Raw genomic sequence first — 12,806 nt, 5'->3', positions numbered from 1 at the left:
CCTTTGATTGAAGGATGATGTTTTATTATAATATCTTGAGACTGTTCACACACTCCGAAGGAACAGCTTCCATGAGAGTAAATTGCTGCTGAAGACAAACCAACTGGAAAAGATACTTGCTTCTTGTTTTGTTTTGTTTTGTTTTTTTTCTTTTAAGGTTTTCACAATGGCTTCAAAGGAAATGCGAATTAATCATTTGTTTTGGCCCAAGAGCAGCAGAACTTATTTTGGAGATAAACAGGCAACACAAACGTAAACGGAAATCTGGGACTCCCAAATGCTAAAGCTGAAAGGAGTTAGTCTGAAAACATCAATTCTACTCAGCGTTTATTTTTCATTTGAAGATAGTGGAAATCATAGAAATCATGGACAATACAAGCTGGTCTTGCCTGGTAAATGTCCACATGAATCTGTTAGCCTTTAAGTACAGGTACAGTATTTTTTAATTGAAAGACAGGGCAATATGGCAGTTAATTAGCAACCAATACTGTCAACTACAGTGGATACAAAGTTTTACCATATAAATTAATTGCCATTACAAAAAGGCAACTACTTTAGCTAAGAAGGTACAAAAACTGGAAACGTCCATAAATGTAACAAGAAGCTAGGTGAAGAAATACATAAGACTGTTTTTCCTGCATAATATTTGAATATGCAAACCAAGACACCTGTGGCACTTTACATGAAAGTAGGAATAGGACTTACACTCCCACTCCCAGCCATCCCATCCCCCCCCACCACCCACCCACCCATCCCCACCCTTTCAGGCCCCACCCCACCCCCACGTGGATTTCCAAAACATGGCAAATTCTAGGGTTACAAGGACAGGATGCCTCGCGGAAGCAGCAAGACGGCGAGCTCCGACCTGCTAGACAAAGAGGGAGCCTTATTGACAGTTGTAAAGCATTAGGCGTCAGACAGAAACTTGTCAAAAACAGCTGTTGTTGGGTACTGATTGATAATGTTTTCATTCTGACGGCTGAGACGCTGCAGACAGTCGTGGGTCTGAGGAGAGGCCCATCACTGGCGCACACATGAACACACACACACACAGACCACGGGAAGTCATTTAACAGATGGCTTAGGAGCACTCAGCCACGGTGCCTTAAAAAGACAACATTCTACATTTAATGAACTTGCAGGGAAAGCAAGGCCTAATAATCATTTATTTCTCATAGAAGGTGAGCACAACAGGACAAAATAAAAACAGGAATTGTGTAACTGGTCATCAATAAAAGTTTTGTGCTGCTCACGGATTACACAGTGTTAAAAATATTCAAGGATGCTGCAGACAAAATTGTATATGAATCACTATGGATCCTTCCTGATTCATGGCATTAAAAAAAAAAAGCTTAAAGAAGTGTTTGATGTTTCAAAGGTAATGATTTCATTACAATCTACTCACAAGATTAAACCACAAAAACTGTATTTAAATGGCATTAAGGGTCTGAAGTCTATCTTTTGGAGAATTACCAGGTATTATGTCATTCTATAATATAGTGTGAATCTGTGGTATTTGGGTATTGGTCTATTTTACTTAAAAGTTACAAACATGTTTTTATCACTCGTGTAGGGAGCAGTTTTTTTTTTTTTTTTTTTTTTTTAATCATTTGGCCACTTAGTATTTTAAGTGGTCAAAGTCTACAAAGTATGCCAAAGAATATTTCATCTATGAACCTCAATATGCATATATTTTTTCCTGATTTAGAAAAGATCAAAGGTGCTAAACCTTAGCAAAACTGTACATTTATCCCTATGCAAATTTTATAATTTAAATTAAATGGAAAAAAGCTAGTTCCAAAGACTGAATCTGAGTCCTACTTGCTGCAGCCCCAGCACAATTTTAAGGGCACATTGAAACCCCTGAAAATAGAGGTTTATAATAGAAATACTGATAAACCTTTAACTACTAGAAGGCATTAACAGACTCCAATAAACTATAGTAGCATATAATGAATGAATATATAGATGATTCTGTCTTTGTTATCTTTGTCAAATCCATGCCAGCTTAAACCCTAACCAGTATAAATTATACTTTTTCTGGCTGTTTTTAAAATTTTTATCTATCATTTTAAAAATTATTTTCTCTATTTTAATCAAACACTTGAAGTTTTTAGAAAAAGATATCTATGTTACATTGCAGCTTGACTTTATGCAGGCTCATCTTTCCATTAAAAAATATTTGAAGACTCGACTCAGTCAAATGCAGTCTGTGATGCATGCATTGTACCTAAGTTTCCTCTAACTGCTCTCAGAAACTGAAACAATGTCTTTGCTCTTAAAAGAGAGGAGACTTCAGATATAATCAAGAAAACATTATGCAACTTGTCTTTAAGCTCTTCAGAGCTAATTTTACTATGGCAGGATATTTCTTCCTGATAAGGGGATTAATTAAGTTTTTGATGCTCACTTTTCTCTCATAGTCTATAAGAAGTTCAGTATACAAAAAATAATAATGATAATAATAAAAGTAAGATAAAATAAAACAAAACCCCCAAGAGATCTTGAAAATAATATACATATTTTGTGGAGTCCCAGTCACATAATACTCCACTCCCAAACCCAGAGAAAATGATCAAGGTCTTGTGAGTCTTTTTGAGTTCTTCAAAAGGGATTTGATTTCCATAAGCCATGAATTCCATCCGTTTTAGCATAGAGTATAGAAGAGATGCTTAGAACAACAGAAGGAAGAGACATGCGGTGAAGATAATTAGTGGTAAACAGAGAATAAATTCTCTCTCAGTAGTGTGTACTTGACGTTAATGCCGATGATAATTCATCTGATCTACAGAATATTCACTTTAATAGAGAGATGAGAGTCTGAAATGACCAGAGAAAAATAGATACTGAAGCCAATATAGTCTTGATACCAAAATAAAATTAAAATGAGAAACTAACATGGTAGGTTCAAGGCCTTTGGGAGCCTGTTTTCTTTGTCAGATTTCACATTCTTATAGCTTCATGGTCTTTTTCTTCTAACAAATTAATCAGCTGAGAGAAGCTGTCTTTCAGTGCATCCATGTCGTCCAGTGAGCAGGGCTGTAGAATCCAGCGTTTTCCACGTGCAAGTGGTTCAAGTTCAAAATATTTTTTGATCTTAAGAGGAAAAAATAAAGATAAATAGGTTATTAATTATATCAGAAACTTTCACATATCAAAATTCTGAGGGATAAAGTGGGGGAATTTTAAGGCGAAATTTATATGAACTGTGATGCCTACGACTTTGCAGTGTGGATGTCTGTTCACAGCTGTTGTTATAATGTGGGTTATATATTGTGACCTGGGAGTGTTTTCTTTAGAGGTGAATGATCTGCATGCAAGCCACCATTCCACCCATACATTCAGCGGCATGGGAGGTCTGATGAAGTCGGAGAAAAAATTATTTGCACTATGGCACCAGGTAAGATACAGTGCAGATACCAAACGATTCAATTTAATCAAAATAATGAGCAGAGTAGCTTTCACTATCTCACCTTGCCGACTTATTAAATTGGTGACGACTTACAGTGTGTACTATATTGATTACTCAAGACTCAATTATTTTGACCATCAAGCACATAACACAACAAAAATCTAATTTAAATAATCTTTTTCTCTTTCTCTCTTAAATTTCTAGTATCTGTTTCTGGGACATGAAAGCATGTTTTCTAGGAAAGGATAGAAACTGCGTGTATGTATATACAAACTTAGATAAATTTACATATATGAATACAATCTTCTAGTTTTTTTTTTTTTTTTTTTTTCTTTTTCAGTCCTGAATTTTCTGGGACGGAAAAAGCAAGAACTTATAACAGGTATGTGCTTAAAAACCTGTTCAATTAATAACCAGTCGGCCGGGCGTGGTGGCTCATGCCTGTAATCCCAGCATTTTGGGAGGCCGAGGCGGGTGGATCATGAGGTCAGATGGAGACCATCCTGGCTAACAGGGTGAAACCCCAACTCTACTAAAAAAAATACAAAAAATTTAGCCGGGCGTGGTGGTGGGTGCCTGTAGTCCCAGCTACTTGGGAGGCTGAGGCAGGAGAATGGCATGAACCTGGGAGGTGGAGCCTGCAGTGAGTCGAGATCGTGCCACTGCACTACAGCCTGGGCGACAGAGCGAGACTCTGTCTCAAAATAAAATAAAATAAAATAAATAAATAAATAAAAAATAAAAAGTCACAAGTCACTCTTACTATATTGGCCAGCATATTGACTAATGGCATTTAGTATTACCAATTCCTGGCTGTGAATAAATAGCAAATTATTATGGCTTCTAGAAGTATTGATGATCTTCTCTCAAAAGGTATCATAAAACACAAAATTCAGGAAGCTCCCCACTCATACACACTGTATCATACAAAACTAGAACATTATATTTATTGCGCAGAAAGGTTTTACATAACATCAAACACCGTCAGTAGCAACATGAAAAGAGACACTGTTCAAAGATGCTCTTGGCTAGCAAACTTCATTCAATCTCATATGTCAGGAAAAATTCCAGTGTCTTACCTTAGTCAATACTTGACCTAGAAAAAAAAGTATCTCTACTTTAAATGCCATTCTCAAATACAGTTTTATTTTGCCAATACCAGTGCAGACTACTGTTTGTTGACAGTAGAAGTACGCCATCCAAATTGGTTTAATATGTTTGTACATTTTTTCATATAAGCCAGAAGACATCTATCTCTCTATATAAGAAATACTAAGCTGTTATGCTAATTTAGGAACCAGAAATATGCTAACATTTTATAGTTCAAGTGTGTCCAAAAAGCCTTCTCATCAATGTCCGCAAGTTCGTAATAAACACTAATTTTCAAAAAAAACCTGTGAGAATTACAAGATCCTCATTAATTCTGATTCTGAAGATTATGAGCATCTCATTTGCAGATCAGAAAATGGGAACACAACTTCAGAACAATTTTTTGCCCAAGGTATTTTATAAATCATGTTAAAAGGATTCTTTTTTCTTTTTCTTTTTCTTTTTTTTTTTTTTAAGATAGGGTCTCACTCTGTCACCCAGGCTGGGGTGCAATGGTATGAACACAGCTCACTGCAGCCTGCACCTCCCAGGCTTGGGCGATTCTCCCGCCTTAGTCTCCCGAGTAGCTGGGACCACAGGTGCATGCCACAACACCGGGATAATTTTTTAAAAATCTTCTGTAGAGGTGGGGTCTAACCGTGTTGCCTAGGGTGGTCTTGAACTCCTAAGCTCAGGGGCTTCTGCCACCTCAGCCTCCAAAAGTGTTGGGATTATAGGCGTGAGCTACCATGCCCAGCTTTAAGAGAATTCTTGCTTACTGAAAACACAAACTCCATTCTTTTAGCTTGTTTTCTTTAGGGCACTGAAAACAATTGACATCCAAGACAATCTGAAATTCCTGGTGCAAAGACCAGTATCAGGGACCAACCTAACCCTGCAGAGGGAAGAAGTGCCAGTTAGCTGAGCAGGGGGCCATTGGCCAACAGGGGAAAAAAGAGTAGGGAGGAGGGACTGGTAGGGAACCCTGGCTAAGTCCACCCTTAGAAGGAGGTAGGGGCTGCTCCAAATAACTGAAAATCAGAGCTGTCGATCTTGTTGCTTCTGCCACAAAGTAAGGCTGCAGGTTGTATCACCGAGCTCAGAAATTGGGACCACTGTGCTTACGATGCAATCTAGTATTTGATCAATAATGCTTCCCATCAGATGAAGTATGCAACATCCAAAATCTACTACATAAAGGAAGTTGTGCCCTTGCTACATTTTATAAACCCAAATCCAAAAGGAGAGCATTTTAAGTATTGCTAATGACTGAGAAGAGGGTTGGTCACAAGAAATTCAATAATATTAAAATAATAATAGATAATAATAACAGGAAGGCATCTCATTAACAATACTTCCTCTGAGTGGTTAATTTAAAAATCATACAGAATTGATCCTGGTAGCATATTTACAGTTAATTTGAAAACAATGTTGGATTAAAATAATCACAAAGTATATCAGTAACATGAGATATTTCACAATACCTACCAGACATAAAACAGTGAAGTTTAGCTATCTGTTAAAGGTTGGTTTCTAGGCAACTGAAAATATAGTCTATCACACAGGCACACATGGAAGATAATACAGATGTCTAAAGGTAGACATGCTTCAGAAGTTGTTCCTGCTGCATACTAAACATGAGAACGAAGTGGAGGTTACAATGACAGAGTGGTCATCAGATAAAGGGGCTCAGTGGTGTTAAGCTGACAAATATGGCTGGGTAACTCGAGATTTTTCAGATCCATAACCTAAGTGGGTATCTAATGCTGCCATATTCACTCCACTGGCATCCACAGGATTCCACACAACTCTACATTTATGATATCAATTTATAAACAAGTCTTGTCATTTCACTAATATTTAAGTACAGTGAGTGACTGTTGCTGGAACATTTATTAGCTTTTCATTACTTGGAATTTCATGTTTCTAAAAACAAATACTGTGGTACAGAGAGGAGAAGATGAGGACTTTATGTTCTAATTCTGACTTTTTTTGAGCATAACTTTTTTTTTTTTTTTTTTTGACAGTTTCACTCTTGTTGCCCAGGCTGAAGTGCAATGGAGCAGTCTCGGCTCAATACAACCTCAGCCTCTTGGGTTCAAATGATTCTCCTGTCTCAGCTTCCCAAGGAGCTGAGATTACAGGTGCCTGCCACCAGGCCCAGCTAATGTCCGTATTTTTAGTAGAGACGGGGTTTTACCATGTTGGCCAGGCTGGTCTCGAACTCTGACCTCAGGACAATCTGCCCACCTTGGCTTTCCAAAGTGCTGGGATTACAGGCCCGAGCCGCCATGCCTGGCCTAGGATAACATTTTTATTTTGTTAGCTTACATTGATCTGATCTGAACTTCAAATTTTACTTTCCCTATATTATTACAGTAACAATTACAGTCACATTTGAATTGTTCACCATTGCTTTTTTGTCTTTATATATGTTGATGTATACATTTTAAAGAATAGTGTTTAACTTTGAACAACGTAAGTCATATACTTAACATCTGACATTATTATTAAGGTTTAAAAAAAAAAACTGCCTGTGATGCAAGGATCTATTTTTTATGATGGACATACATTTTTTTAAGGCCATTTACTTATCAAAATGAACATTTTAAAAATGACTGAAGAGAACATGAACCTAAGTCTTTTGACTACTTTATCTGCTGCTGAACTAGCATGGTTAAGTGAAAACTTCTTGAATAAGGAGATAGTGATTGTTTCACATTGTCCTTTGGAGACGGCACTTGGGAGAATGACATCAGAATACAGCTGTCTGACAACCTGTGGTCATTTAGCTATTTTCAGGATAGCCACAGAGAGTGGGCATTTATTAGTAGCCATGTGTCCACCCTAGAGATAGGAAAACAAAGCTACCACCAGCAGCCAACCTATTTTAGCCCTGTCACCAGAGCCTTTCTCCACTCATGCCACTGCCGGCTGATTGGCATGACTGCATTCCATTATTCACACATCGAGTTTACTGTAAAGTCCCAATATAACAGAGACAACTCGGCACCATCTCACTGCTGCTAATGTTTGTAGCAGCTGTTAAACCTGAGAGACGTTACATAGCACCGGAGACCCACTCGTTGGGTAGGAGATGTCCTTTCTGTTTCCTTGTCCTGTTTCCTTGAGTAGTGAAATCACAGTATCATCCTTTCCTAGTTCCAGGATCTCTAATGGGGTAATGATGCTCTCTGATTTCCCTATCATGCCCTCACTTGAGATTCAAAATTTTGACTTTCAGTTCTTGCCAATTTGGTGTGACTGAATTTCTAGAAGGCATGTGAACAGTTTTGAACTTCAATAACAGGTCTTTCCTTTTTAAAAACCTGCAAACTTCATTTTATTTCTAATGGTAGGCTGCTTGTTTTTCCTCTGTTTGTTATTAAACCAGTAGTGTGTACCCAGAGTTGACCTAGTTTTCCTGTAAGCACTCTGGGGAGCAGGGGGACAGAGCAGACCAGGAAGGGTTTACTTAGTGTTTGTGTGTGAAAGAGAGTCAGGTTCTCAGCTCAGATATTTATAAATAGAGCTTTGACCCACAAGAACGTGTTGCGAGACATGGAGAGCCAGGGTGTGTGACGGTTCCTTACTGCGTGGGACTCTGCTCTGCATCATAGAATACACCACCCCTAGTTCTACTGAGTTAAATGCCATTGGCAACAACCAGTCATTGCTAAAACTGAAAACAACCTGCACCTTTCCAAGCCCAACACATTCCCTGGGGGGTCCTGCCCGTTGGGAACTGCTGCTCTTGTCATGTGAAATACAGGTACCTCTCACCCTGTATGGGGCCATTAGCTTATTTTTTCTGCATAGTCACCACTGGAGATGGCAGCTGGATATCTGCTTTCCCACTCTCCCCCAGATGCCCCGCTACACACAATGCCTATATTCCCTCTGTGAAAAACTAGTGGATTATAACTGACCCTTCTAAAGCCTGCGAGGCAGTTGTGGTGGGGTCGGGATCTACCTAAGGAGCTTTGGAAAGTTTTGACCGAAAAGTTGGCTTCCCATAACTTCATTCACTCAGCTGCTCTGTCCTGAACGAGACTGTGGAGAGTGTGGGAAGGCAGCTCGGGTGCCAGCACTCCAGGTGCCAACAAATGGGGCTCCACTGAGGACAGGATGCTGCAAACCGAAAACAAAACAACAATCGCAATGGCCTGAGAAGAGCACTGTCCTCATCATTTGTATTATAAGAGTACAAGGTTTTCCCCCCTGGGTTTTTTAGTGATCATAAAAGACTGTTTAATACTGCACAGTTTACTAAGGGCTTTTTCACTTATTTATAGCACTTGGACTTACTTCCACTGGAAGGCAGAAAAGCAATGGATTCCAGTAAAGAGGGATATGATTACTTAGACTAGTTCTTAAATCACAGAACTCAATTTGAATAAAAAGTATCTGGATAGAAGACTGTTAAAATAAACTTTAAAAATAAAGGCACATTCTTTCTCCATCTCTGGAAAAGGAACCAGGTCTCATGAAGGAGTCTAGGCTGACAACTTTAGCTCCTTCAAACTGATAGTGACAAGTCAGCTAATGAAGATGACTGAGTGAGATCTCAAACCAAATACAAAAGGCCAGGAAAAAGAAGTACAATTGTGGGATGTGACAGGGAGAAGGGAAAGCTGGAAGATGATACAAGAGAACCTGACTGTTAACTGTCTCGAACCACGTGCAGCTATTACTGCTTTCTTGTAAGTTTAAATACACAGTGTCCATTGCATAGCCTGTATTTTTCAGAGATCTATAGGAATCATGGTTTTGGGATGGATTCACATTGCTCTGTTATTTATTATTATTATTACTCTTTTTTTTTTTTTAAATTTAAGAAATAGGCCCTTGCTCTGTCGCCCAGGCTAGCGTACAGTGGCACAATCATAGCTCACTTCAGCTTCGAACTCCTGGGCTCAGGCAATCCTCCCACCTGAGTCTCCTAAGTAGTTGGGACTACAGGAGTGTGCCACCATGTCTAGCTAATTTATTTTTTATTTTTTGTAGAGACATTATCTCATTTTTTTCAGGCTGGTCTTGAACTCCTGGCTGTAAGTGATCCACCTGCCTTGGGTTCCAAAATGCTGGAATTACAGGTATGAGCTACTGTGCCCTGCCTATACTGGTTTTAAACTCTCTGGTAAAAGTATGGTCTTGCTCCAATTAATAGGATGCCAAGAGAGACTGAATGGAGGCAAAATTTTGTAAGACCTTTTCCATGACTGTTACAAAGAGAATGGGACTTTCCTTGTGTATGTCCTAGCACTTTCTTCAATCACTAGAGTAGATAGACCTATTGTGTGAACATGTCACATTGGGGGAAAATACTTGCATTGAAATTTTTCTCAGTGGTATGGTGGGGTCCACTGATATAGGGCTGGCAATAGCTGATTGTGTGCATTCTCCTTCCAACTCCAGGTACACGGATGTCAAATTGTACAAGTCATGAACGTGGCCATGGTTTGAGTATTTATACCACAGAAACCTGCGAGTACAACAAATCAGGACTGTTTTTCTTTTTAAAGAATTACATTTAGGCTGGGCATGGTGGCTCACGCCTGTAATCTCAGCACTTTGGGAGGCCGAGGAGGGCAGATCACAAGGTCAGGAGATCGAGACCATCCTGGCTAACATGGTGAAACCCTGTCTCTACTAAAAATACAAAAAAATTAGCCGGGTGCAGTGGCGGGCACCTGTAGTCCCAGCTACTCGGGAGGCTGAGGCAGGAGAATGGCGTGAATCTGGGAGGCGGAGCTTGCAGTGAGCCGAGATCGCACCACTGTGCTCCAGCCTGGGCAACAAAGCCAGATTCCATCTCAAAAAAAAAAAAAAAAAAAGCTACGTTTACCATCACACTACTGAGTGTATACATCTTGTATGTGTATTTGCAAAAGGGCCCTCCAGCTTCGCTGCCTTCATTACAGAGGCTCATGAAGCCGGCTTAACTGGGTAACCTTCAACAAAGTCAGAGAAAGCCATGCCCACGCCATGGCTTCAGGACAGGGTCTGAAGATAAAGTGGCAGGGCATCATTAAGATTCTTCAGAGTGCATTCTTGGCAGCTTGTTCAAAGAAAGGTTAGTTTAGAGAGCAGCACCAGCTGTTCCTCTTTTCATTGCAGGATTTTGAAATCCTTAGAAAGGTACTAAATATGTCATTCAAGGCAGAAATAAATGATACAAATAAAAAACCAATTTGCCACAGTCCCCCAAATATTATAACACAGAATGGATATTATTTACTTTTTACTGAGTGCTTAATAAGGACCTGAAAATGATGACTTGATGTTAACTAATATCACAGTATTACTTTGGGAGTGCATATTTATTTCAAAAAGACAGTAAGTATAAAAGTATAGTTCTCATAAGATGCTTCTTTCTTAAGGATACTAAAGTTCAGTGCAGCCTACCTGAATAATTGAAAACCGGACAAATAACTGCAGGTAATCACCTGTAATTGAGCCTCGCTTTTACTAGAAATCTTCTTCCCCAGTCAGTAACCTCTGCTATGTACAGGATGTTATTTGTTGTGACAATAATTGTGTAGAAACCCAGTCTTCCAATGCATGGGAGAACTCAGTATGTCCCAGAATAGCCAAACAAAATGATCCCATTAGCTTTGGTGGTAGGACCTAGGATCTGGAAAACACTCTCGTTTTTGCTTAATCTGACTACCAGGAAGTATAGAGCAAACATGTCTTTTTTCTTTTGATTATTATTTTTGGTATACCTTAGGGGCTTGTTTTATTCTTCTATCCAAAAAGCTTATTTGTAGATAACCACTGTGAGAGGCACAGTCATATATGGGTGCTTCTTGCCTTCAGAGACTAATGAAAGACATCCAGTATTCCCGTATCTGTACCCTTCTCTACTCCAGTTATTCTATCAGGCCCTCTAGAGCCTGAGGGATTCTTGCATCCAGCCCTTTGCTCCAATGACTGCTTCCAACCCAAGGCCCCTCCATCCACAGGTGGAAAGGATCAGCCTATAAATACTCTCTCATCTTTTAAGACCAAGCTGACGTCCTGCTATCACCTCAAGGGGACCGCTTATTATATAGAAGCAACTTTTGAATTACATAGAAGGTGTCTTAGTCGCAGAGGCCATTGCTGGCTGCCTCCCCATCACCCAGGCACCATAAATTCCCTGTAAATAAAGTTTTATTAGAACTCAGCATACTCATTTACTTAAAGTATTATCTATGGCTGCTTTCATGCTACAGTGGCAAAGTTGAGTAATTGCCACAGAGATGGTATGTCCCACACAGTCTAGAATATTTACTACCTAGCCCTTTACAGAAAATAAAAAGTCAACCCCTGGCCTCAAGCATTCTGTAGCCTTCTGCTTTTTCTAGCAGGGAGGCCCAAGGAGTGCTTGGGAGGAGCCTGGGGCATCAGGCTTTCTGTGCCTCAGTTTGACCTCAAATTGCTACACTACCTCTTCCCTGCTTTAGTTCACACTTTAGTGGGACAGAGGATTTGGGTTTTCCAACTTGGCCGGGCTCCAGTTTACGACTTCAGATGCTTTGAATTGTAGCCAAGCCGGCAGCAGGGTCATCTCTCATTAAAGAAAGCCATATTTTATTTCCTCTCTGTGTTTAGCCTGTGTTTCTTTCCTGTATGTAGAGACTTGTTAAAGACCACAAGAACAAGCCAGGGCACAGGAAGTTTTCTTACCAACTCCCCTAGTACTGCTCCCCATTAGGCATGTGATCAGTGACCTGTTAGTTTGAGGCTTTTGGTGCCCTTGAGGATGACTTTTGCTGTACAGCAATACTAGTTATTGTTACTTTGCAGTTTTGAAAAGGAATATACAGTTTGTTAAATTTACAACATCTGAAGCCTAGCTTTTCCTCAAGTTTTTATGTTACACTTAAAAATTTTAATATTCTGCCGGGCGCGGTGGCTCAAGCCTGTAATCCCAGCACTTTGGGAGGCCGAGACGGGCGGATCACGAGGTCAGGAGATCGAGACCATCCTGGCTAAAACTGTGAAACCCTGTCTCTACTAAGAAATACAAAAACCTAGCCGGGCGAGGTGGCGGGCACCTGTAGTCCCAGCTACCCCGGAGGCTGAGGCAGGAGAATGGCTTAAACCCGGGAGGCGGAGCTTGCAGTGAGCTGAGATCCGGCCACTGCACTCCAGCCCGGGTGACAGAGCGAGACTCCGCCTCAAAAAAAAAAAAAAAAAAAAAAAAAACCCAAAACAACAACAAAAAAATTTAATATTCTATCTACATAGCGATTCAATTTTAACAATTACATTTATGGTGACTTTGAATACTTTTTAGGTCCGTTTATAAACTAAG

The 12,806-nt window shown here is 39.8% G+C and overlaps 1 protein-coding gene across 4 annotated transcripts in view; it reads right to left on the bottom strand.

Annotated features, from left to right (window-relative positions):
• Positions 1 to 310: 310 nt before the first annotated feature.
• The window catches only part of ARL15 (ARF like GTPase 15), a 441,334-nt gene continuing 428,838 nt past the window's right edge, over positions 311 to 12,806 (bottom strand). For all 4 annotated transcript variants that reach the window (XM_073014768.1, XM_007972278.3, XM_037994658.2 and 1 more), the window contains one exon: positions 311 to 3,096. In XM_073014768.1, coding sequence (XP_072870869.1) covers positions 2,944 to 3,096 — 153 coding nt within the window. In that variant the 3' untranslated portion in view covers positions 311 to 2,943. The remainder of the gene's footprint in view (positions 3,097 to 12,806) is intronic.

The sequence above is a fragment of the Chlorocebus sabaeus genome, chromosome 4 (assembly GCF_047675955.1).
Source record: "Chlorocebus sabaeus isolate Y175 chromosome 4, mChlSab1.0.hap1, whole genome shotgun sequence".
In the NCBI taxonomy this organism is placed as follows: domain Eukaryota; kingdom Metazoa; phylum Chordata; class Mammalia; order Primates; family Cercopithecidae; genus Chlorocebus; species Chlorocebus sabaeus.
The sequence above is the reverse complement of the archived record's forward strand: the minus strand, read 5'-3'. Positions and strand labels throughout refer to the sequence as shown.